Source organism: Aquarana catesbeiana, linkage group LG01 (assembly GCF_042186555.1).
Source record: "Aquarana catesbeiana isolate 2022-GZ linkage group LG01, ASM4218655v1, whole genome shotgun sequence".
In the NCBI taxonomy this organism is placed as follows: domain Eukaryota; kingdom Metazoa; phylum Chordata; class Amphibia; order Anura; family Ranidae; genus Aquarana; species Aquarana catesbeiana.
In genome coordinates, this window is record NC_133324.1 from 236505776 (window position 1) to 236532911 (window position 27136).

A 27136-nucleotide genomic window follows, 5' to 3' on the forward strand; every position below is an offset into this window, starting at 1 on the left:
CCAAAAAGAGGTCTTCTATCCTAAGAAGATATATATATTGCAAAATAGCAGTAAAGTAGGAAAGCATCTATTTTAGAAAGTTTTCTCTGCATGCTGAGCATTCAGGATTGTCCTGATGTTCATTGGCCATATAGAATGGGTGTGTGTGGGGAGTTGTGTGGTACCGAGGTGTTGATACATACTGTTCACTGTTGGTAAATCTTAATTTTGCCTAGTTTACAGTGGTAAATGGTAAAGGTTCTAAAATTCTATTGTTGATAAAATCAACATTTCATGTGGAATCGGACTTTCTTGGAATGGGTGGCAGTTTTGTCAGATTCACTGGCATATGCTTAGTTAGTCTTTGGTGACCATAACATTTGGCCCTTTATGAATAGGCCCCAGGTGCCTTTTTATTTCGTAAGTAAAAAAATAAACAGTAATGAAATCTGTGTTGTTATTAGAAAGACAGTAATGTTGTATAACTGACTCTAATGTTTTTAACAGCTGCTTGGTGTTGAATGTTGGATCCCAGATAACAACAGACCCCAGCATATATACTGACAGCGTCTGTAAAGGCTTACACTTCTATAGCACAGGTGTTTACCTGGCTACCTTCTGCCTTACAGTCATCCCCATACTGGTATGTAACATCAAAGTGGTGGTAGAACTGATGGGATTTATTGTTTTACATTTAGCACACAAACTTTGAAATATATTAAGACTGGAGCGGACAGAATCTGGAACAGTTGTGCATAGTAATCATTCAGCTTCTATGTTTCAATTTCATAGTATTTATTATTTTTGGTATAAGCAAGTGGTACAGATCAAACAGTTCACATTGCGGGTACAGAGTAAGTAAGCCAAATACATGGATCAACAATAAGGTATCCAATACACACTGTAAAATGATCAGTGAAGATGTGACGACATAGCTGGAGAGCATCTCAGATCAATGAGAAGAGTAACAAATCAGTACACAGAGTGTTGATATTAAAAGTCACATCATATGTATGGGACAAGAAGACCAAGATGGTCAGCCAAGAAGGAGGAAAACAAAAAAGGAGGAAAGGGGAGTGGGGAGAAATGTAGAGGAAGTAAAAAAAAAAAAGGGGGGGGGTGAGGAGAGAGAACAGGAATGAAAGGGTAAGGACTGTACTATAGGAGGAGAGAGGGAAGGGAAGGATGGGAAAGCTGGCACAGGGGACCCTCGGCGTCCAGGTTAGTGAGACGGGAGGTGAAGAGGGGCACATATCACGGAAGAAGTTGAGTGTGACGTATGCAACCCAGGGATTCCAGATCTTGTTGAATTTCTTATGATTGTTGGTAATGGTGCTTGTCAAATGTTCATTAATATAAAAACCATCCAACCTGTTTTTAACTTTAGAGAAGTAAACTGCTTCCTCCAAGCTATGGTCAGTTTAGAGGCATAGAATATATAATGTGCTAATTTGAATTGATTTATGGTGAGGTTTGAAGGTTTGAAGGTTTGAAGTGTTGAAAAGTGAACCATGGGTCTTTAGGCAAATGAACACCAAATAATTTGTAAAGGAGGGTGAACACATTAGACCAAAAACGACCTAGCATCGGACAGGTCCACCACGTATGGAAGACAGCAGCTTCTATGTTTCATCTTCAAAGCTTAACTGAAGAAGTTGAAGACAGAAGCTGATTGGTTGCCATGCACAGCTGCTCCATTCCCTCTGGTCCAGTTTAGATAAATTCCCCTCATATTTTTTAATTATGATATAGAACAATGCTAAATAATTGACAAGCAGTTATCCAGGTGCAGGCATCTGAAAAATCATAAACTACCTTGTTTACAGTTGCACTGTTCCTTCTTTGCACAGAATGTATGCGTCCCCATGGCGGTACTCAGCAACACAGCTGAGTGTATGTTAAAATATATATTGTGAAGCCATAGTGTAATGATTTCTGTGCTCTGAGCTAAAGGCCATACAACTTCATAACTATAACTGAAAGATCTGATAACTTGCACTGTATGATGTGAGGCAGATGACAGCCCAGCAAGAGTCAATCTTCAGATGACCTCTGACTCTCTGTTGACCTCACAAAGAGCAGTTCCCACAAGATTTGTTTCCTAATAGGTGCCATTTTTTCAGTTGCTTTCCCCCCTAAAACTACAAAGGAAATTGCAGCAGTTGGTTTAATATGGCAGAATGGTGCAGTTTTGGTCGTGTTAATTCCTTTCACTTATCCAAAGATAAGTGCATTCCCCCTTTCTTTTTAAACCAACTCCAGACAATTTTGTTCTTTTGTTAGATTTATGCCACATACACACGATCGGAATTTCCGACAACAAATGTTCGATGTGAGCTTGTTGTCGGAAATTCCGACCGAGTGTAGGCTCCATCGGACATTTTCTGTCGGAATTTCTGACAACAAAAATTTGAGAGATGGATCTCAAATTTTCCGACAACAAAATCCGTTGTCGGAAAATTCCAATCGTGTGTACACAATTCTGACGCACAAAATTCCACGCATGCTCAGCATCAAGCAGAAGAGCCGCACTGGCTATTGAACTTCCTTTTTGCGTTCTTGCTGATCGGTATTTCCGAACACATTTGTGCAACCGTGTGTATGCAAGACAAGTTTCAGCCAACATCCGTCAGAAATAAATCCACAGTTTGGTTGTCAGAAAATTCCGATCGTCTGTACGCGGCATTAGAGTCAGTGGGAAAAAGGTACAGTATAAATTGTATAAGAATTTTATTTCTTTTTTTCTCACTCTATTAGGGAAATTCTCCCTCACTTCCTGTCTCTGTGATACCCATACAAAAAATGATGATAGCGGTTGGCACAGACAGCAACATTGTCAAAAATGTAACCCCTTACAAGCTCTCATAAAAAACTTGCTTTTGTTTCTTTGCCCGTTTCTCTATTGGATAGATTTTCTATCACTTACAGGAAGGGATGGAAAATCTCCCCAGTTATCATAAACATGATAATAAAAACCTGACAAGAAGCTTCAACCATTGCACTGCACTAGCCAAAGCAAGAAAAAAGGATAAGACTGGAGTGAGGCTTTATTTAGTTTTTGTCTAGCCATGCACAGCAACCACTTGAAAGCCTCCAACATAGTTAAAACAGAGAAAGCCTAAAATGCAAATACATTAGAAAGATCAAAGGCTGATTTAATTGGTTTATGCAGTAAAATGACCAACATTTTTTCATTTTCTCAGCACTAATGCTGATTTTAATGACCACATAAAAAGCCTAACGCTGCCTGGTTTCCATTTTTAGGTGATCGCAGCATGTTCGCAGACTGTTGTCCAAAGGCATCTTGCAACAGCAGGCTTCATCCAAGACCAACAGTGGGCAGTGATTAAAGTAATGAGCTGGAGCCTTCTGCTCTTTCCTGCCATCTTCTTTCTCTGTTGCTTGCCAGGTGAGTCTCTTAAGTATAGACTTGTAATAGCCAATTCCCAGTTTCTTCATATAGCAAGGATGAAAGAAGTATATTTGATACATTTTTGATAATTTGAGCGCAGTAAACAGTTCTCCTGTATCTCATGGTTGCCTGCCAAACTAATGGATTAAGGCTGGCCATACACGGTAGGAATTTCTATCCTGCAACCACAGGTGGGGGAAGCTGTCCCTGCCGGGAGAAGACAGTGATTATTGCTAGCAGCTATAGCTGCAACTAGCGATAATCGCTTGTAAAAGCCTGCTGAATTGCCTGAGATTCGAACCATATATAGGCAGGCTGAATGTACCAAGTTAATTAAATCGATCAACTTGGGTACACTCAGCCTGTTGGATTTTACTTGCAATTATTGCTAGCGGCTGGTGTAGCCACTAGCAATAATCACGGTCTTCTCCCAGTGGGGAGGGCTTTCCCCGCCTCGCCCTGGGAGAGTACAATGGCTCGGCAGGAGGGATTCCCGCATCATGAACTTTAGTTTGCATTAGCTAAAAGTCCTGTGTATAAAGCATCAGTCCTACTATAACTAAAATTTTAGTAAAGTCATTTGGTCTGAATTATATATCCTGTTGAGGATTCCAGCAGCTGCTTGCAGCCAATCACAAACATAGTCTCATTTTTTTTCTCCAGCGGCTTCCATATTGTAAAATAAGTGCAGAAATCAAAGGTAGCAATGAGATTCCAGTGTAAAGGCTTTAGAAAGTAGGAGGCTTAGGTGAGAAACTTTTTCCTAAGTCCACGAGCGACATACAATCCACCATTATCATCCAAAAAAAATCATAATGGAATAAGCCTTTAAATGAACAAGCCTTAGATTATGAACTCTCTGCTACTTAGTTATATGCAGTTATATATGATATATGTTCATATTTCTAAAGCCTCGTGCACACGATCAGATTTTCGGCAGGGAATTGTGTGATGACAGACTGCCTAAAATCCGACCATTAGTATGCTCCTTCAGACAATTGTTGTCCAACTTTCTGCCAACAAATGTTGGATGGCAGGCTAGTAAATTTTCGGCGGACAACGGTCTGTTGTCAGATTCTCATATCGTGTGTACACAAGTCCGTCACACAAAAGTCCAAAGTACAAACACGCATGCTTGGAATCAATGCTCACCAAACATGACATTAGCAGAAGGTGCCCAAAGGGTGGCGCTCAACAGCTGAAATTCCTCATAGTACATCACTACGTTCGTGTTTGTTGGCCGACAATTGTGTGCAGTTAGTATGCAAGACAAGATCCTGATGCCCTGTTGGCCAACAATCAGATTGTGTGTACAAGGCTTTAGTGCCATAGTTGAAGCAGTGATTAATAAGATATTTGTGTATATTTCACTCTGTCTGTCTTTATTTACAGCTGTCATCCTAACTCTTTTAAAGCTGGCTAACTACAAAGGAACAATTGCATTATATATATTTCTTTATTGCATTCAGGTTAGTTAATATTTATTTTTTGTTTTTCCCTTAGCTGGTGATCGTTTCAAATTAATGTTTTACCTGTATTCATACCTATGAATAATTCTGTGGAAATAAAAAAAGAATGACTTGCCAAACTTGCTGTTTATGATGCTTGCTGACGTTATTTTTTCATATTGTTTTTTGCCTCTACATCTATCTCTAAGCAGCTGCAAGTAGCCCTATATACAAGGTTCTGTGCATGCTAATGTACTTTATATTCCATGTCCAGATATGTAAATTATATACTGTAGACCTAACAAGTTTCTTTATGATGCCCCTGACATTTCTACATATAACTGGACTAAATTAGGGTTTTATATAAGTATTGAGTTCTGTATTACCCATTTACATTAGTTTACTGAATACCATGGCTTTGGAACTGACATATGAATTTCGGTATGTCCCCAAGATAGGCAAAAGTGCTTGAAAAAGATTGCTGAGCCTGTCAGCCATGAACTTCTAAATACCAAAGCTGTGTTTTAAGTACATATTTTGCACTGTGAATTGATGTATACGATAAAATTTTTAATTAAAAAAAAAAAACAAAGGGCATCAGAATTAAGGGTTGTACTGTTACTATAAACTGAGCAAACTTTCTGTTAAAAAAAATTTTAAAACTAAGCAAACTAATCGGGTACATTAAGGACCAGCCAAAGACAGATTTTCAGTTAGACAGATATTATAATACCATCATCCATTTTCATATCCATGCCCCACTTTCCAGTTAAAGCAACATTTGTCTAAAAATAACAGTGCAGTCCATTCAGCACCACGTTGTCCACACTCTCCAGGACACTCTATAATCTAACAGACTTGGTCAGACACAGATTCTTTTCTCGTCATTACAAGTCTGTGTGGGGATGCTTGTAATAAGGAATATGGGCTTTACTAATCTACACATATAGCATGCATACAGCTCTGGAGTGTAAGGGCAGGAAGTGTACTTATAGTAAGAGAAAATTGTATTTTAAAGAATTTCCAAGCAAAAATGAACTAATATAACATTGTATATGGTATTAAAAAGAGGATACCGCTGTAGCTGTAGAGAATATTTTCCCTTATTTGACCTATACAACACCATTTTTTTATGGTTTTTCATGGCGATGACAATGCATGTAATTATATTTGGTATCCTGTGAGCTCCTATGGGGACTTTGGCGGCAGGGGGAGAGACAACTGGTTGAATCAGTAGTTGTGTACAACAGATGGTTTTTGCTTCAAATGTTATTATCTATGCATGTAATATTAAAAGAAAAGTATGAACTACAATTCCTTAAAAAAGGAATGACAGTGTTTTGTTCTGTACTTTTATGTCTCTAGCAGAATGTTTCCATCTGCTCAAATTCCAGGACCATAATATAAGTAAACAGGATGAGATAATTATAAATGGCAAAGCAAACACTTTTGTCGTTACAGTGAGTCATAGCCAGACTCTTGTGTGGTCAAACTGGTAAAATGCCATGATTTCATGTACGGATCAAGAAGCATCTGAGTTTAAAGGAGAGTTATTTCTTAAACCTAAAACATTAACCACAGCCACAGTACAAAGCAGTGACAGGAATACTTGGAAGTCTTCTTTTTCTTGTATTCAGCTGAATGAGCCAGTGCTACAAGAAGAGTGCAAAGGCCGTGTACCCTTGAAGTGCCCCTTCCTGTCTCCAACCTGTTCTCTTAATCTACAGGAGCACTTGCTTGTACTTTTCCCATGCAGGGCAAAATGCCAAAATTCCAAAAATGCCCCTCTCCTCAGCAGCAGAGGAGCTAAGGCAAGGCCTGTGCTGTCGGGAGGGGGGAGCATTGAAGCGTACCTGTTGCTTTGCCCTGTTGGGCACAGCTTGAGTTTGCTTGAAAGCCAGCACCAGTAGGCCAGAAGCCATCATTGTTATAGGCTATACAGGTGAGGGAGGTATAGGCAGAGGGTGGCAAAACTCAATTTTGGAATCTGTCATGAAGAAGGATGGCACCAGGTCACGAATACCACTGTGATGAATAGAGACTGATTCTAACAGGGGTGTTGATCTCCTGTGTGCCCAACTGTATTCACTGGTTCCTTCCACTATAGCACAAGCCACTACAAGACACAGTAGTGACATAAGGGTCAGAAGAACTACTGAGTGCAGCAGGGGTGCACAGTTTAATGACACTCCCATTTTGGTTTCTAAAGAGACCTACGTTGGCACTTCCTCTTCATAATAGCTGCGTTCAGGGGCTCAGGCATCAGGAGAGCTAAGTATTTACTGTCTTCTTTGCAGATAACTTATGAACAAATATTTGGATTTTTAGTAATCACTTTAAGGAAAACCTGTACTGAGAAATATATTTAAATGGCCATCACTATTTTCTGAAATAGTAGGTGCATGTCCCTGTCTGACTTGCAACAAGTGCCCCGATTGTAAAAGTAAAAGAGAAGTCCCGATGGGACCACCCTGGCACAAAAGCACCCACTGATAGTTTGATATTCATTTTTAGCTTTGCATTGATGGTCAGCATATTTTCTTTTTTTTTCAAACACGCTCTGAACAATTACCAGATACTTGGCAATGGCATGTGGCTGTTTTTTCATTTAATGTTCTCATTTTCTGTTATATATTTTTACAATAATTGATTCCTCATGTTAAAGTACAGTTTGCTTTTGTTTTAGGCCGTTACAGCAGTCTCTCCCGGATTTATTAACTGCTTGGCATATGGATGGACGCAACACTTGCTACGGAGCTTAAAACAAAGAGGCTGTCGGGATGTGGACACACAGACTCCTCTCCTGCGGTCACAGAAAAAACTGTATGCCAGCATGCACACCTCTTTCACTGACATCAGACCAAACACAGTATCAGCACTGTGAGGACTACATTAGGCAATGCTGAACAATTATAATGGCCGCCTCTAACCTGTCCATAAGGATTTAATGGGTTTCTGCCATACTTGACAGACTTAAAGTGAACTGCACAGAAGCTATAAGGAGATATCAGAATGCCTATTTGAATATACATGCAATCATAATCAGCACTGGGACATTGTCATGGTCTGCTCATAGAACATTGTAGACTTTCTTCCTTGTTTTAGTACCCTGAAAGCTGTCAGCAATCTGTTGAACATGCATGATAATGAGTGTTGGTTGCCCAACAGTGCATGTTGGCCTTTGTTTAATACCTGATGTCAAAGCAATGATGTGATATAAAATATAACAACCAATCAGAAATCAGATTTGAACATACACTAAACCTAGTAAAACTGGTAACTGAGTGGCTGTTATAGGTTTCTATAATTTATATTTTCTGTATATAATAGCACTTTTTTGTTAATAGGGATAGTTATATGCATACTGTATGTGACTATAACATTTAATATTTATTTTTATTACAGGCCTAGGGAACCTGTTCTGTGGCACATTGAATTTTGGACATTAGGTCTTAGCACTGTCTACAGCATTAACGTGTTACCTACAGTATGTCTCTGGTCTAATAACCTGAGCATGCCAATATAATTCTATTGCACTTATCTGCATATTATAATATACTGAAACCTAAACTAAACTAAAGTGAGGTTGCTCTGCACTATGACACCATTGGACTTACTTATTTAGCAATGTACGGTAGGGAAAATAATTATTTGATCCCCTGCAGCTTTTGTAAGTCTGCCCACTTACAAAGAAATGAAGGGTCTTTCATTTTTATCATAGGTGTAGTCTAAATGATCGAAACAGAATATCAACCAAAAATCCAGAAAAAAACACATGATACAAATGTTATAAATTGAGTTGCAGTTCAGTGAGTAAAATAAGTATTTGATCCCCAAGCAAAACAGGACTTAGAACTTGGTGGAGAAACCCTTGTTGGGAAGCACAGAGGTAAGACACTTCTTGTAGTTGGTGACTAGGTTTGCACACATCTCAGGAGGGATTTTGGTGCCCTCTTCTTTACGGATCTTCTATAAATCCTTAAGGTTTCTTGGCTGTCTCTTGACAACTCGAAGTTTCAGCTCCCGCCATAAATTTTCTATAGAATTAAGGTCCAGAGACTGGCTAAGTCACTTCATGACCTTAATGTGCTTTTTCTTGACCCACTCCTTTGTTGCCCTTGCAGGTCCACCTACAGTCAAGCATGGGGGTGGAAACATTATGCTTTGGGGCTGTCTCTCTGCTAAAGGTAAAGGCCAACTTTGCGAATTGAGGGGCCAATGGATGGGGCCATGTATTGTAAAATCTCGGATGAGAACCTTCTTCCCTCAGCCAGAACACTAAAGATGGGTCATGGATGGTTCTTCCAGCATGACGATGACCCAAAACATACCAAGGCAACAAAGCAGTGGCTCAAGAAGAGGCACATAAAGGTCATGGAGTTGTCTAGTTAGTCTCCAGCCCTTAATCCTACAGATAATTGATGGAGGGAGCTAAAACTTCGCATTGCCAAGAGACAGCCAGGAAACCTTAATGATTTAGAGAAGATCTGTAAAGAAGAGTGGACCAAAATCCCTTCTGAGATGTGTACAAACCTGGTCACCAACTACGAGAAATGTCTTACCTCTGTAATTGCCAACAAGGGTTTCTCCACCAAGTACCAAGTCATGTGTTGCTTGGGGATCAAATACTTATTTTACTCACTGAACTTAATTTATAGCATTTGTTTTATGTGTTTTTTCTGGATTTTTAGTTGTTATTCTGTTCTATCAGTTAAAATACGCCCAGGGCTGCTGATAATGGGGTACAGCCGGCCTTCCCATACCGGGACCGAGCAGCAGAGGGGCCCGGCGTTGAGACTGTACATAAGTGTTCCTGCGATCGTCCCATCCTTCTAGCCTGCCCATATAGTACACTAAGCAAACTGAGACTCTAGAGTGATGTCAGGACTCAGGAGGGAGGGACTTATGAGGGAACTTGAGATACCCATTGGCTGAGGAGGCAGCAGGAGGAGGGGAAGGTGGGAGCTGACGGGAGAGGTGACAGTGATATCACTGCTCCTGTGGCCAGGCTGGCACGCCTGGAGGGATGCTGGGCAAGCCAGTGCAGTGACAGCTCAGACAGGTAAACAAAAAGTGTCAGCAAAGAAAGACTTCTACCCCGGCTTCCTCTACTGGGCTCTGCAATAGATGAATCATCAGTCAGAAGTGAGCAGAGCAAGTTTTCTTTTGTGAGATCTTCTGAACTATCATTGCAGGGGCATCCCCGGCATCCCTTCAGATGACAAATCAGCAGACAATAAAAGTGAGGGGGGAGGATTCTTCTACAGGGTTCCATATGGATCAGGCAGCCAGGTAAGGAGCATCAGTGTTCTGCCTCCGTCACTGACAGGCAGTGGCCCCAAACTGCCCCCACTAAGCACCAGGACCCCCTATATCTCCCTACTGAGCACCAGGGCCATCATCTCTCCCTACCAAGCACCAGGACCCCCTACCTCTCCCCACAAAGCACCAGGATCCCCCACCACTCCCCACCAAGCACCAGGACCCCCACCTCTCCCCACTAAACACCAGGACCCCCCATCTCCCCTAATTGAGCAACAGTGCTTCTTTCTGTCCTCCTTGAAGACAAAGCTGCATTCTTTTAGGTAGGTATGCTGGGTCAGGGGCAGGGCTGGGGGCCCCATCAGGTAGACTGTAGGGGGCCCCATGATTGCCAACAGCGGCCCTGAATACACCTATTATAAAAATGATAAACCCTTCATTTCTTTGTAAGTTGGCAAACTTACAAAATCCGAAGGGGATCAAATAATTATTTTCCCCACTGTAGCTTCAGTGAGGCAGCATCACCAGGATAAGGATGGTAGCTGTTTCAGTTCCATACTGACTATGTTGCAGATATTGTTTGTAGATCTGAAATTACACAATGCTGCTTTTTATACATCAGTTCATTTATTATATATATATATATATATATATATATGTAAGAGATGAGTTTGTAGCTGTGTTTTGGGAAGCCAAATACTTGCTTCAACCCTGTCTACTTTATTACATAGGTTATTATATTTGTCTCTGTAACTTATTTTTCATGTGTTTAGTTTTATTTTATACTGAGTGGCCTCTTCATGATTTGTACAGTGAGTCAAAATTTCTCATCTTTTAGCTGCTGAAGAAAAATGACCAAGTGCTAAAAGAGAATTAGGGGTGTAAGAGTTTACAAGCAGCTGGAAATCTGGAAATAGCTGCCTGCTATTGGATAATTTCACATTAGAGTACTAACCACTACATTTTGTTTGTATTATTTTGTTTTTTGTAATAAAATGAAACATTTTGTAAAATTCCTGCTGTTGCCGATGGTGATAGTGGGAAAGAGCTCTCTTTTAGAATGAGTTCATTCTGTCTATCTAAGCAAATTGTGCATTCTTAGATAGACTGTTTTTTTTTTTTTTTATACTCAGGTCTCCACAATATTGTCATGAGCATTAGCCCGGGTTCACACCACAACGGGCTGCGGATCGCACAGGAGCGCTGTGCGTCCCTGTTCACCGTTTCAGGGACGAATCAGGGCCGATTCTATGCCTGAATTCGGCCCTGAAACGCAGCCGCACCGCAGCCGCCCCGGAGATATGTGAACTGGCTCCATAGGGAGCCAGTCACATTCTCCTGCTATGCGAATTAGAGGTGCGGAAACGCACCTCTAATTCGCATAGGTGTGAACCCGGGCTTAAATCATGAAGTGTTACTGTAGGAGTGATGGTATATACTTGATGTGCAGAGCTCCTACTGGACTGAACAGTCTGACAGTCTTGAACCTCCAGAGATAGTGGCTAGGATGGATGTGTTTTTTGTTTTGTTTTTTGCGCTGCAGTCTTGTAATTGCTTTGGAAGACTTGACCTTCACATTCCCCTCCCTTTCTCGTTTCACATTAAGCATTTGCCTGAGGAAAGTACTCTAGTGTAACAAGAACAAAGCTTTCCCTCAAATAATGTATCTGTAAATTAAGGTGGACTCAGCTTAGCTTGATTTTAAAATTCCTGGCTGATCTACACTTATTATTATATACATTACCAAGATGGTGAACTGGTTTCTTGAGGGAGAGATCAGGAGGGAACTTTTGCATTCATTAGCTAAAATAGTTTTTTTATAGCTCTTCAATAGTGATTATTTGTAAACCCAACACAAGATTCCACATGACAGCACCATGGATGATCAGTGCCATTTCTAGGTCTCATATCTATGGAGGCCTGTAGTCATTGTAGACAACATACTTTTAGGGATTAATGAGCAGCTGGGCAAAGTAGAAACAGTTTCCCATTTTCCCTCCTAATAAAGAGATGTTGGCAGCATCTGGTTTTCCTCTCTGTATTGATATTACAAAAAAATATATATACATACTTCTTTACAAGGTTTTCTTAAGACTGATTGCACCTGTGCATCCAATCCTCTACGACTATAGCCACCTTTAGAAAAGTTTACTTCACATGTTCTGGGGTCCACCATCAGAGCCCAAGTTTGTGGAAATAGAAGGATGTGGGCATTAAGAACTAATAGTACCAACCTGACCTTACTTTTAACAAGATGAATTCACAGGAAAAAAAGTCTGATTTCTGTAAATAACTATGCACTTTGCCTAAGATCCTCTGGAGCAGCGGTTCCCAACCCTGAATACAAGGCAGTGCATTTGGGGTACTTGAACTAAAAATTCAGAATGGCATACATCCACTTTTATACATTCTGCTTATTCCTTCTTACTTTTTTTAATTTATAATTTCATATACGCTTTTCACTTTCACATTAGGGAAATGGGGGATGTGAATGTACAGTGTGTGAAGCGCTGTATAAATTGTCAGGCCCATATAAATACCCATAATAAATAAATACAGTTGTGCTAGAGATGGTTTTTTCATAGGAGAAGAGGGTAATTTTTAGTTAGAGGCTCTCTGTTCCTTACCCACTCTTGATTTAAGCCAGCCGTAGACAGTTTGAATCTTGGCTGTTTCAGTAGGAGCCAGCTGAGATTCGAACCATGCATGGGCAGGCTGAATGTATCCAAGTTGATCAATCGATCAACTTGGGTACAGCCAGCCTGCCAAGTTTTACATGCGATGATTGCAAGCGGCTGTTATAGCATCTAGCAATAATTACGGTCACAATGGCTTAGGGGGAGGGATTCCCCTGTCAACAACCCGTGGTTGCAGGAAAGAAATTCACTCTGTCTTTGGCTGGCCTTAGAGCAGAGTAGGCTCAGGTTTTATTTAACCATTAAGCTCCTTCCACTGTTGCAATGTGGACACACCCATCGTGCAGCATGTCTTGCCATGCACATGAATATTGGCCTTCTGTCATTGAGGGGTACAATTTATGAAAAGGGGGTACGCACGGGAAAAAAGGTTAGGAAGCATTGCACTAGAGATATACACGTAGACTCTTTTCTTCCTGTACAGTAAAATGTTGAGTATGGCATGAAGTGAGTGTTAAAGGACAACATGTAACATATTTATTGTTGCTGGATAAATGCTGTGTGTGAGTTGTTAGGTATAATAAAACTGCATTAGGAAAAATATTAACCTTAGCAGGACAGTTGTGTAGCCTGTGAAAGGTTACTAGAAGAAAACAGGACTTTCTGTTATTCAATGTGCAATACTGATTGGACTGAGCTCTCTAGAGCCTGCTATACGTCTAAATATCAGCAGTTTAAAAGTAATACTCCACTTTTTTGACAGCTGAGAGTTTGTAAGCAGGGGCAATGAGATACATTTATCTGTAAATAATGTTTATCCTATCTTGTATCTTAGGTTAAAGTCTTTGAAGTGTCCACAGTGCTTAGTGAAAAATGTTCAATATTTCCTTCTTGAATGTACAAAATGCAAAGGCAGCAAGAAGGAACCCCTTTGCAGCCAATCCGATCAAATAAGAGATAACTTTTAATTGGTTGCTTTGAGCAATGTATTTTTAGCAATCAGTTGAAGAGGCAGGCAAATGATGTCATGAAGCCCCATCTCTGCCATTCCCTAAATGGTGGAGATGGGATACAACAGACTCTCTCTATATCTGTGTTGAGTACAGGGAGATTCTGTTGTACTGTTGCTGGAACACAGTGCAACTTACTGAACTTGCTGCTGCAGTATATCACAGCCTAGCATCCGGTCCATTCTGGCATGCAAATAATTCTATTGGTCCAAGCTGGCTAAGCTAGTAAACCTGAAATTCTCTTTATATATAACATGAATGTTAAAATTCAAAGTGAGTGGGTGGCAAAGATAATGACCACGACAGATGAATGAAGATTTCTGTCCCTGGCATACTGGCAGGTGTGTGTGTAAAGCTAGGGGATGATCTGCCATTAACTATTTAAAACTAATATGTCAGTTTTGCATGGATAGGTCCCTTTAAATATTTTGTACAGTGACCAGTTGAATTGGCATGAAATTACCTTACCTTTCCCCTTCAGCAAAAAAAGTTAAAATTGACGTATTGGAACAAGGCAGGTAATAAATACTGTTTGCTAATGTATTTGATTTCATTTTACAGTGCTGTCTCTTATCATCAAATTAAAGTGGACTTACACTTTATTGCAAAAACACTTCAGGGTATATTAATAATAAAAAAAAAAAATGCTGCATGTATGTCCCAAGTATTCGCTCAGCCATAATGAATTATTTCCTTATTTCATCTAATTTCATACATATCTATGGTCGTAGCTTCATTTTTTTGGCCGTAATTTATTTCCCTGAAATGCCGCAGGAAAGTACCGCATTGTGGCAACTAGATGGAGCTGATGATCATAAGGAAATAATCATATTAGACAAAATACCTGTTTAATCTGTTATGGCTGGGAGAATGCTTGTCACATTTGTTCAGCAAAAGTTTTAAAACATACTCCTGTAAAAAGATAATTGAGATAATTAGTTTAATTTTTGATTAGATATACAGTATGTTGTTACTTAGGCTGCTGCATTTTACTAGTGTTGCTGTTTTAAGTGATAATTAATAAATATTTTGCATAAACTAAGGCATGTTTCTTGTATTTTCAAAAAATTATGTTTTATTTGAAACACAGCTTTCTAGAATTGCAACCTGCCATCAAGGTCATAGAAGAGGACATTTTTTTGTCAAGACATATAAATAATCACATACTCTCTAGTGCATGGCCCTTACAGAAATCTGGCAAATTAAATGCTAGGCTTCCCTAGTGTTACGCCAGTTAGCCTGTGCCCTTTTGATCTTGGGCGCATGCCAGCACAGGCTCTTGGAAATGCAGAAGGGTGCCCAGTAAAAGGTCCACCAAAACCCTCAGCACCAAGCACATAATGCTCTTAATCCAGCCCTGAGCTATTCTTTTAATTGGAGCAGTGATAGGGGAAGTGCTGCGCTGACCCTCAAAACAGGTGAAAAAATATAAGAGTATCACTACAAATAAAGTGTACAGCGGCTGACACACAAACAAACCAAGTCACATCAATGTATATATAAAAAAGTGCAGCGCTAAAGTCCCAAACATAAACTAGAAATTTGAGTAAAACATGTGTAAGTCTGTGAAAAATTGGGAAAATCCTAAAAAATATTGTAAATCAACACAATACATAAACACGTGAGATATGGAAAAAAATATCTATAGTGCAATGTGATATGCTCTGAGGCCAGAGTCCATAAACGTAGAATCAGTGGAAGTCTTCTCAAACGGAAGAGGAGCTTGAACACTGGACGGTGAATAGATACTTAGATGTAAGGCAACCACAGGTAACACGCCACAGACATCATCAAAAATGAAAGAGATTAGGTACTCTTACCAGATCCGTAGGACGTATCTGCCGTATAGCAGTACGTCTGTTTAGGCATGAGAAGGTAACCTTCCGTGGTATCCACCCGGATGTTATCCCGTAGGTCACAATCACCGATGAAGAGCGGTTGTCCTGGGTGGAAGTTAACCGCTATCATGCACACTCTCCAGTTCAGGAACAGAAAGATCAAGAGGAACCAGTTGAGAGTGGAGTCATGGAGGAAAAAAAGAAAAAAACTCCACATGGTGTAGGTCAGAAAATGAGGGGTTTTAATGTATAAAAACCTTTACAGGATAAAAAGTGATCACAAACGAATAAAAATGGCAATGTGGGAAGCTGAAACGCCAGCCCTACGCGTTTCGACTGCAAAGTCTTCAACAGGGGCTTGCGAAACGCGTAGGTCTGTTTCAGCTTCCCACATTGCCATTTTTTATTCGTTTGTGATCACTTTTTACCCTGTAAAGGTTTTTATTCATTAAAACCCCTAATTATTTGACCTGCACCATGTGGAGTTTTTTTTCTTTTTTCCTCCATGACTCCACTCTCAACTGGTTCCCCAGTGCCTTTACACGCACATGAACTTTAATGGCATCCCAGTCTTTGGTTTGTAGGGTTCAATATTGAGTTGGCACACCCCTTGCAGCTACAACCTATCTGCCTCCACCAAGCACCAGAACCCCCCATCTCTCCCCACCAAGGAATAGAACACCCCCATCTCTCCCCACCAAGCACCAGGACCCTCCACCTCTCCCCACTAAGCACCAGGACTTACCATCTCTCCCCACCAAGCACCAGGACCCTTCACCTCTCCCCACAGGCACCAGGACCCCCCATCTCTCCCCACCAAGCATCAGGACCCCCAATCTCTTCCCACTAAGCACCAGGACCCCATCTCTCCCCATTAAGCACCAGGACCCCCATCTCTCCCCACTAAGCACCAGAACCCCCCCATCTCTCCCTACTAATCACCAGAAGCTCCCATCTCTCCCCACTAAGCACCAGAACCCCCCATCTCTCCCCACTAAGCACCAGAACCCCCATCTCTCCTTACTAAGCACCAGGACCCCCATCTCTACCCACTAAGCACCAGGGCCACCATCTCTCCCCACTAAGCACCAGGTCCCCTAAGGGCTTTAATACTGAGTTGGCACACCCTTTGCAGCTCTAACAGCTTCAACTCTTCTGGGAAGGCTGTCCACAAGGTTTAGGAGTGTGTCTATGGGAACCTTTGGCCATTCTTCCAGAAGAGCATTTGTGAGGTCAGGCACTGATGCTGGACAAGTAGACCTGGCTCGCAGTCTCTGCTCTAATTTGTCACAAAGGTGTTCTGTCGGGTTGAGGTCAGGACTCTGTGCAGGCCAGTTAAGTTCCTCCACCCCAAACTCGCTCAAACATTCCCATAGATGCACTCCTAAACCTTGTGGACAGTCTTCCCAGAAGAGTCGAAGCTGTTATAGCTGCAAAGGGTTGGCCAACTCAATATTGAACCCTATGGACCAAGACTGAGAAGCCATTAAAGTTCATGTGGATATAAAGGCAGGCGTCTCAATACTTTTAGCAATAAAGTGTATATATAACTTAGTCAAAAAGTGCAGAAATAAAGTCCAATCCAATAGTGAAAATCCACAAAGATGAGGATAAATACACTCAGCCATGATAAAGTGCTCTCTGTGCAAAAAAATGATGACAACTGTGCTCCAGTGCTTGTGTGCAACATTATAGCAGCTTACCGACAGCACAGAAGAACAGAATGTGTATGTATAAATGGCTCCACCAGCCAACTCAGAGTGACGTCACCCCCGCACAGGTCATATGTACATAAGGCTCGGTTCTCACATCACAACTCAGAATAACTGATTAAGAAAATATGATTTTTAAATACAGCTTACCTGTAAAATCCTTTTCTTGAGAGTACATCACAGGACACAGAGTATTCATTACATAGTGGGTTAGATAGGCACCATCGGTGATTGGACACCGGTTAACCCCAATTAAGGAGAATTCCTCCCCTATATAACCCCTCTCATACGAGGAGGACCTCAGTTTTGTAGCAAAGCAATAGGTAACCACGTAAAACCCATAGAAGGGCGGGAGCTTTGTGTCCCGTGATGTACTCTCAAGAAAAGGATTTTACAGGAAAGCTGTATTTAAAAATCCTATTTTCTTGATCATACATCATGGGACACAGAGTATTCATTACATAGTGGGATGTCCCAAAGCAATGCTCATTTGAGGGAAGGGAGACACAGATCAGAAAATAGACCTCAAAAGGACCAGAGGAACTAAACTGCAGCCTGCAGTACACTGCGCCCGAAGGCGGTATCCTCTTGCCCTCTTACATCCACCTAATAGAATCTGGTGAATGTATGGACTGAAGACCAAGTCACAGCCTTACAGATCTGAGCCATGGAGGCCTGGTGATGCACTGCCCAAGAAGCACTAACAGCCCTAGTTGAGTGCGTTTTCACATGAAAAGGAGGAGTCTTCCTCTTTATATCATAAGCCTGAAAAATAACCTGTCTATTCCATCTAGAAAGAGTGGATTTCGATGCTGCTTGGCCTTTATGGCCATCTGGCAGAATAAACAATACGTTTTCCGTATCTGAGCTGTTGCCTGCAGATAGACACTGACTGCTCTAACCACATCAAGAGTGTGCAAAGATTCTTCCTCCGCTGACTGCAGATCTAGAAAAAAGGATGGTAGGATTACATCTTGATTCAAATGGAATCCTGAAACCACCTTAGGTAAGAAGGAACGATTAGGACGCATAACAATCCTGTCCTTGTGAATAATTAAATATGGCTCTTTACAAGAAAAAGCTGCCAATTCTGATACTCTCCTAGCAGAGGATATGGCTATCAAGAAGACTAATTTTTTTAGTCAAAAGCGCCAAAGGAGCCAGGTGCAGTGGCTCAAAGGGTTGTCCCTGTAAAGCCGACAACACCAAATTCAAATCCCATGGGCATACTGGAGGTTTGACTGGCGGATTCAACCACAGTGCCCCCTGAATAAAGGCCTAGACAAGGGAATGTGAAGCAATTGGCTTCTGAAAAAATACAGACAAAGCCGAAATTTGGACTTTGATAGTGCTTAAAGCCAATCTCATTTCTAGGCCTGACTGAAGAAAGGTCAAGATTCTGCTAATCATATACCTTCTAGGATGCCATCCCCTGGGTTCACACCAGGAAACATATGCCTTCCAGATTTTGTAGTAAATAAGCCTGGAGGCCAGCTTTCTGGCATTGACCAGAGTGGAAAGGACTGACTCCGAGAGCCCACGGTCTTTTAAAATGTGGGTTTCAGCAGCCAAGGCGTCAAATTTAGACTTCGTTAAGCAGGGTGGCAAATCGGACCCTGTGTGAGCAGATCTGGCTGGAATGGGAGGACCCAAGGCCTGCCCACTGCCATCTTTACGATCTCTGCATACCAAGGTCGTCTGGGCCAAGCCGGGGCTACAAAAAGGACCGACTTTGTTTCACTTTTGACCCTTCCCAGGAACTGCGGAAGAAGTGGGTTCGGAGGGAAGGCATACATTAGATTGTACTGATCCCATGGGATAGTCAGAGCATCTGACCCCTGAGCAAGTACATCCCTTGTTCTGGACACAAATTTGTCCAGCTTCCTCTTGAATCTGGACGCGAATAGATCCACATCTGGTGTTCCCCACCTTTGACATATGGTTTGGAATATGTCGGGGTGTAGGGACCATTCTCCTGGGCATAATTGCCGACGGCTTAAGAAATCCGCTTGCCAATTTTCCACTCCTGGGATGAATACCGCAGATAGGCAGGGAACATGGCTTTCTGCCCATGCAAGAATGCGATTCACCTCCCTTTGGGAATCCAGACTTCTGGTGCCTCCTTGGTGATTTATGTAAGCCACAGCCGTGGCATTGTCGGATTGTATCCAAATAGGATGACCCTGTAGCCTGTAAGACCAGTCCATGAGGGCCAAGTAAATTGCCCGAATTTCTAGAATATTGATGGGCAAGCATCTCTCGGTTGCAGACCATCTTCCCTACGTGCATGTTTCTTCCAGAACTGCTCCCCAGCCTGTCAGACTGTCATCTGTGGTTACGATCTTCCATTGTAGTGGAAGAAAGGCTTTGCCTTTCAAAAGATTTTTGGTTTGTATCCACCAATTGAGGCTTTTGTGTATCCTTGGGGATAGGCACATCGAAAGATCCAAGGCATGAGTCTTTTTGCTCCAAGCTGCGAGAATGCTGCTCTACAGGGGCCTTGAGTGAAACTGGGCAAATGGAACAGCCTCGAAAGTGGCAACCATCTTTCCTAACAGTCTCATACATAGCCGAATGGATGGACTCTTTTTGCTTAATACTTAGCGGACTAGAGCTCTTATGGCCTTGACCTTTGGCTCTGGTAGAAACACCCTGCCTTGAGCGGTGTCTATGATCATGCCTAGATACTCCAACCTTGTTGAAGGTTGCAAAGAAGACTTTTCTAGGTTGATTATCCAGCCTAGTCTTTCCAAATGTCTTACTGTCTTGAAGACAGCGAGGTTCAGGTGTGCCACCGATTGCTCTAAGAGTAGCAAATCGTCTAGATAAGCTACCACAGTTATGCCCTGAGCTCTTAGATTTGCTAAGAGAGGGTCTAGAATTTTTGTAAAAATTTGAGGAGCTGTAGCAAGACCGAAAGGAAGGGCCACAAACTGGAAATGGGGCTGGTCTACCGCGAACCTTAGATATCTTTGGTGAGCGGGGAAAATTGGCACATGAAGATATGCATCCTTGATATCTATTGATGCCATAAATTCTCCCCCCTGCAGGGTGGAGACCACCGAACGAATTGACTGCATTCGGAAAGATCGAATGTGTAGAAACGGATTCAAATCCTTTAGATCTAGGATGGGTCTGACATCTCCATTTGGCTTTGAAACGGTGAAGAGATTCGAGTAGAACCCTGATCTTTTGGGTTCATTTCTACTATTACTCCCTGGGATAGTAAGCGATCTAAGGCCAGTAGTAGTGGTTCTCGCTCTACTGGATCTTTGGGAACTCTTGACCTTAGGAAACGAGGTGGTGGAAGCTCTAGGAACTCTATTTTGTAACCTAGAGATACTGAAGAGACCACCCACTTGTCTTGAACCTCTTCCTGCCAGGCTCCTGAAAACTATAGGAGCCTTCCCCCCATTCGTGGGTGGGGGCGCCCCTTCACAGGGATGTTTTGGGGCTCTGCTTGGCAGGCTTTCGTCCCCAAGCCTTTTTCTGCCCTTGGGTGTGACCCTTTCCTCTGAAAGTAGATTGGGAAGGCCGTCGCCACTGCTTAGAGTCTGATGTTCCAGGGGAAGGGGAAAGAGACCGTTTGAATGGTGGACGTTTACTCCTCTTAACTGGTAGGAGTGTAGATTTACCACCTGTAATTCTTTGGATAAAATTATCTAGGTCATCCCCAAATAGGCGTTCCCCTTTGAATGGGAAGCCAGCTAAATATCTTTTGCACGAAAGCTCTGCTGCCCAACTTTTAAGCCAAAGGGACCTGCGCATGTGTACCAACAGGAGAGAAACAAACGAGATGCTTGCTGGGCAGAATCCAGAATGGCATCAATCATAAAACACAGCACCTGTGGAAGGTCTGCATAGTTCTCCATTTCCTCACTGGGAAGGAGGCCAAGCATCTGCTTAACCTATTCCTTGAGGAATTGACACAAACCCACAGTTGCGACTGTAGGTTGAACTATAGCGCCAGCCATGGAGAAGGAGGCTTTTAATAAAGTTTCCAGCTTTTTATCAGTTGGATCTTTAAACACCTGAGCATTGTCCAAGGGACAGGTCAGGTTTTTATTCACACAAGAGACAGCCACATCCACGGATGGGACCTCCCACTTCTTAGTGAAGCTTTCCTCCAGAGGATAAAGCATAGAAAACCTTCTGGAGGAGAAAACAGTTTATTGGGATGTCCCCAGTCCTCATACAACAATTTATCCATTAACCACTTGCCGACCGCCTAACGACGCTATAAGTCGGCAGAATGGCACGGGCAGGCAAATTGCCTTCCCGCGGTCGGGGGGTCCGATCGGACCCTCCCCCCGGTGCCAGAGGCGGTCGGCTTTGGTCTGGGAGCATTCAGTGATGAGGGGGAGGCCATCCATTCGTGGCCCCCCCCCCTCGCGATCACTCCCAGCCAATCAGAATCTTCCCCTGCCTCTGTATAGTACACAGAGGCAGGGGATGTGACGTCATCTCTCCTCGGCTCAGTATTTTCCATTCCGGCGCCGAGGAGAGAAGACTGAAATGTGAGTGCACAACACTACACATCCCAGACACACATAACACCCCCCTTTACCCCCCCGATCACCCCCTAATCACCCCCCCCCGTCACACTGACACCAAGCAGTTTTTTTTTTCCCGATTACTGCATGGTGTCAAGTTTGTGACAGTTAGTGTGGTAGGGCAGTTAGGGTTAGCCCCCTTTAGGTCTAGGATACCCCCTAACAAAGTTTTAACCCCTTGATCACCCCCCGTCGCCAGTGTCACTAAGCGATCATTTTTCTGATCGCTGTATTAGTGACACAGGTGACGCTAGTTAGGGAGGTAAATATTTAGGTTCGCCGTCAGCGTTTTATAGCGACAGGGACCCCCATATACTACCGAATAAATGTTTTAACCCCTTGATTGCCCCCTAGTTACCCCTTTCACCAGTGATCACCGTATAACTGTTACGGGTGACGCTGGTTAGTTCGTTTATTTTTTATAGTGTCAGGGCACCCGCCTTTTATTACCTAATAAAGGTTTAGCCCCCTGATCGCCCGGCGGTGATATGCGTCGCCCTAGGCAGCGTAAGGTTAGTTCCAGTACCGCTAACACCCATGCACGCAGCATACGCCTCCCTTAGTGGTATAGTATCTGAACGGATCAATATCTGATCCGATCAGATCTATACTAGCGTCCCCAGCAGTTTAGGGTTCCCAAAAACGCAGTGTTAGCGGGATCCGCCCAGATTCCTGCTAGCACCTGCGTTTTGCCCCTCCGCCCAGCCCAGCCCACCCAAGTGCAGTATCGATCGATCACTGTCACTTACAAAACACTAAACGCATAACTGCAGCGTTCGCAGAGTCAGGCCTGATCCCTACGATCGCTAACAGTTTTTTTGGTAGCATTTTGGTGAACTGGCAAGCACCAGCCCCAGGCAGCGTCAGGTTAGTGCCAGTAGCACTAACACCCACGCACCGTACACCTCCCTTAGTGGTATAGTATCTGAACGGATCAATATCTGATCCGATCAGATCTATACTAGCGTCCCCAGCAGTTTAGGGTTCCCAAAAACGCAGTGTTAGCGGGATCAGCCCAGATACCAGCTAGCACTGCGTTTTGCCTTTCTGCCCGGCCCAGCCCAGCCCACCCAAGTGCAGTATCGATCGATCTCCGACACTTACAAAACACTAAACGCATAACTACAGTGTTCGCAGAGTCAGGCCTGATCCCTGCGATCGCTAACAGTTTTTTTGGTAGCGTGTTGGTGAACTGGCAAGCACCAGCGGCCTAGTACACCCCGGTCGTAGTCAAACCAGCACTGCAGTAACACTTGGTGACGTGGCGAGTCCCATAAGTGCAGTTCAAGCTGGTGAGGTGGCAAGCACAAGTAGTGTCCCGCTGCCACCAAGAAGACAAACCGAGGCCCGTCGTGCCCATAATGCCCTTCCTGCTGCATTCGCCAATCCTAATAATTGGGAACCCACCACTTCTGCAGCGCCCGTACTTCCCCCATTCACATCCCCAACCAAATGCAGTCGGCTGCATGAGAGGCATTTTCCTTATGTCCTCCCGAGTACCCCTACCCAACGAACCCCCCAAAAAAGATGTCGTGTCTGCAGCAAGCGCGGATATAGGCGTGACACCCGCTATTATTTTCCCTCCTGTCCTGACAATCCTGGTCTTTGCATTGGTGAATGTTTTGAACGCTACCATACACTAGTTGAGTATTAGCGTAGCGTACAGCATTGCACAGACTAGGCACACTTTCACAGGGTCTCCCAAGATGCCATCGCATTTGAGAGACCCGAACCTGGAACCGGTTACAGTTACAAAAACAGTGTAAAAAAAAAAACAAAAAAAAAAATAAAATAAAAAAATAGTTGTTTTATTGTTCTCTCTCTCTATTCTCTCTATAAATCTGCTATTTTTTTTTACTGTATTCTATTCTGCAATGTTTTATTGTTATTATGTTATATCATGTTTGCTTTTCAGGTATGCAATTTTTTATACTTTACTGTTTACTGTGCTTTATTGTTAACAATTTTTTTGTCTTCAGGTACGCCATTCACGACTTTGAGTGGTTTTACCAGAATGATGCCTGCAGGTTTAGGTATCATCTTGGTATCATTCTTTTCAGCTAGTGGTCGGCTTTCATGTAAAAGCAATCCTAGTGGCTAATTAGCCTCTAGACTGCTTTTACAAGCAGTGGGAGGGAATGCCCCCCACCGTCTTCCGTGTTTTTCTCTGGCTCTCCAGGGAACCTAAGAATGCAGCCGGTGATTCAGCCAGCTGACCATAGAGCTGATCAGACACCAGAGTGGCTCCAAACATCTCTATGGCCTAAGAAACCGGAAGCTACGAGCATTTTATGACTTAGATTTCGCCGGATGTAAACAGCGCCATTGGGAAATTGGGAAAGCCTTTTATCACACCGATCTTGGTGTGGTCAAATGCTTTGAGGGCAGAGGAGAGATCTAGGGTCTAATAGACCCCAATTTTTTCAAAAAAGAGTGCCTGTCACTACCTATTGCTATCATAGGGGATATTTACATTCCCTGAGATAACAATAAAAATGATAAAAAAAAAAAAATATATGAAAGGAACAGTTTAAAAATAATATAAAAAAGCAAAAAAATAATAAAGAAAAAAAAAAAAAAAAAAAAAAAAGCACCCCTGCCCCCCCCTGCTCTTGCGCTAAGATGTCGGTCTGACATCAAATGTAAACAGCATTTGCACCATGCATGTGAGGTATCACCGCAAAGGTCAGATCGAGGGCAGTAATTTTAGCAGTAGACCTCCTCTGTAAATCTAAAGTGGTAACCTGTAAAGGCTTTTAAAGTGCCACTGCACGTTTGTGCGCAATTTTAAAGCATGTCATGTTTGGTATCCATGTACTCGGCCTAAGATCGTCTTTTTTATTTCATCAAACATTTGGGCAATATAGTGTGTTTTAGTGCATTAAAATTTTTAAAAAAGTGTGTTTTTTCCCCAAAAAATGCGTTTGAAAAATCGCTGCGCAAATATTGTGTGAAAAAAAATGAAACACCCACCATTTTAATCTGTAGGGCATTTGCTTTAAAAAAAAATATATAATGTTTGGGGGTTCAAAGTAATTTTCTTGCAAAAAAAAAAAAAATTTTCATGTAAACAAAAAGTGTCAGAAAGGGCTTTGTCTTCAAGTGGTTAGAAGAGTGGGTGATGTGTGACATAGGCTTCTAAATGTTGTGCATAAAATGTCAGGACAGTTCAAAAACCCCCAAATGACCCCATTTTGGAAAGTAGACACCCCAAGCTATTTGCTGAGAGGCATGTCAAGTCCATGGAATATTTTATATTGTGACACAAGTTGCGGGAAAGAGACAAATTTTTTTTTTTTTTTGCACAAAGTTGTCACTAAATGATATATTGCTCAAACATGCCATGGGAATATGTGAAATTACACCCCAAAATACATTCTGTTGCTTCTCCTGAGTACGGGGATACCACATGTGTGGGACTTTTTGGGAGCCTAGCCGCGTACGGGACCCCGAAAACCAAGCACCGCCTTCAGGCTTTCTAAGGGCGTAAAATTTTGATTTCACTCTTCACTGCCTATCACATTTTCGGAGGCCATGGAATGCCCAGGTGGCACAAAACACCCCCCCCCAATGACCACATTTTGGAAAATAGACACCCCAAGCTATTTGCTGAGAGGTATAGTGAGTATTTTGCAGACCTCACTTTTTGTCACAAAGTTTTGAAAATTGAAAAAAGAAAAAAAAAAACATTTTTTTCTTGTCTTTCTTCATTTTCAAAAACAAATGAGAGCTGCAAAATACTCACCATGCCTCTGAGCAAATAGCTTGGGGTGTCTACTTTCCAAAAAGGGGTCATTTGGGGGGGGGGGTTGTGCCACCTGGGCATTCCATGGCCTCTGAAACTGTGATAGGCAGTGAAGAGTGAAATCAAAAATTTACACCCTTAGAAATCCTTAAGGCGGTGATTGGTTTTCGGGGCCCCTTACGCTAGGCTCCCAAAAAGTCCCACACATGTGGTATCCCCATACTCAGGAGAAGCAGCTAAACGTATTTTGGGGTGCAATTCCAAATATGCCCATGGCCTGTGTGAGCAATATATCATTTAGTGACAACTTTGTGCAAAAAAAATAAAATAAACATTTGTCACTTTCCTGCAACTTGTGTCAAAATATAAAATATTCCATGGACTCAACATGCCTCAAAGCAAATAGCTTGGGGTGTCTACTTTCCAAAATGGGGTCATTTTGGGGGGGTTTGTGCCATCTGGGCATTTTATGGCCTTCAAAACTGTGATAGGTAGTGAGGAGTAAAATCAAAAATTTACGCCCTTAGAAATCCTGAAGGCGGTGATTGGTTTTCGGGGCCCCGTACGCGGCTAGGCTCCCAAAAAGTCCCACACATGTGGTATCCCCGTACTCAGGAGAAGCAGCTGAATATATTTTGGGGTGCAATTCCACATATGCCCATGGCCTGTGTGAGAAATATATTATTTAGTGACAACTTTTTGTAATTTTTTTTTTTTTGGTCATTATTCAATCACTTGGGACAAAAAAAATAATATTCAATGGGCTCAACATGCCTCTCAGCAATTTCCTTTGGGTGTCTACTTTCCAAAATGGGGTCATTTGGGGGGGGTTTGTACTGCCCTGCCATTTTAGCACCTCAAAAAATGACATAGGCAGTCATAAACTAAAAGCTGTGTAAATTCCAGAAAATGTACCCTAGTTTGTAGACGCTATAACTTTTGCGCAAACCAATAAATATACGCTTATTGACATTTTTTTTACCAAAGACATGTGGCCGAATACATTTTGGCCTAAATGTATGACTAAAATTGAGTTTATTGGATTTTTTTTATAACAAAAGTAGAAAATATCATTTTTTTTCAAAATTTTTGGTCTTTTTCCATTTATAGCGCAAAAAATAAAAACCGCAGAGGTGATCAAATACCATCAAAAGAAAGCTCTATTTGTGGGAAGAAAAGGACGCAAATTTTGTTTGGGTACAGCATTGCATGACCGCGCAATTAGCAGTTAAAGCGACGCAGTGCCAAATTGTAAAAAGTGCTCTGGTCAGGAAGGAGGTAAATCCTTCCGGGGCTGAAGTGGTTAAAGGATGAATTGGAAAGGAAAATGCAGTCTGTGGGATCCTTCTGACCCCCAGGGAAGAAACAGAGGATGTAGCGGCCTCAGCAGAGGGCATTTTAAATGTGGAACGCACTAGTTCAGAATAATACTGGACCTGCTTCTTGAGTGCCTGAGAGGAAGAAGCTCTCTCCTCTTCCTCTGAATCCTCAGACTGCTCTTGATCCCTATCTCTGGATAGGGATCTCTCCTCATTGTCAGA

At 42.3% G+C, this 27136-nt stretch overlaps 1 protein-coding gene across 3 annotated transcripts in view; it reads left to right on the plus strand.

The window, feature by feature from the left end:
- TMEM116 (transmembrane protein 116) overlaps positions 1-8576 on the plus strand; it is a 96707-nt gene extending 88131 nt beyond the window's left edge. For all 3 annotated transcript variants that reach the window (XM_073626043.1, XM_073626053.1, XM_073626060.1), the window contains 4 exons: positions 487-622; positions 3244-3388; positions 4784-4860; positions 7526-8576. In XM_073626043.1, the coding sequence (XP_073482144.1) occupies positions 487-622; positions 3244-3388; positions 4784-4860; positions 7526-7723 (556 nt within the window). In that variant the 3' untranslated portion in view covers positions 7724-8576. The remainder of the gene's footprint in view (positions 1-486; positions 623-3243; positions 3389-4783; positions 4861-7525) is intronic.
- Positions 8577-27136: the final 18560 nt, after the last annotated feature.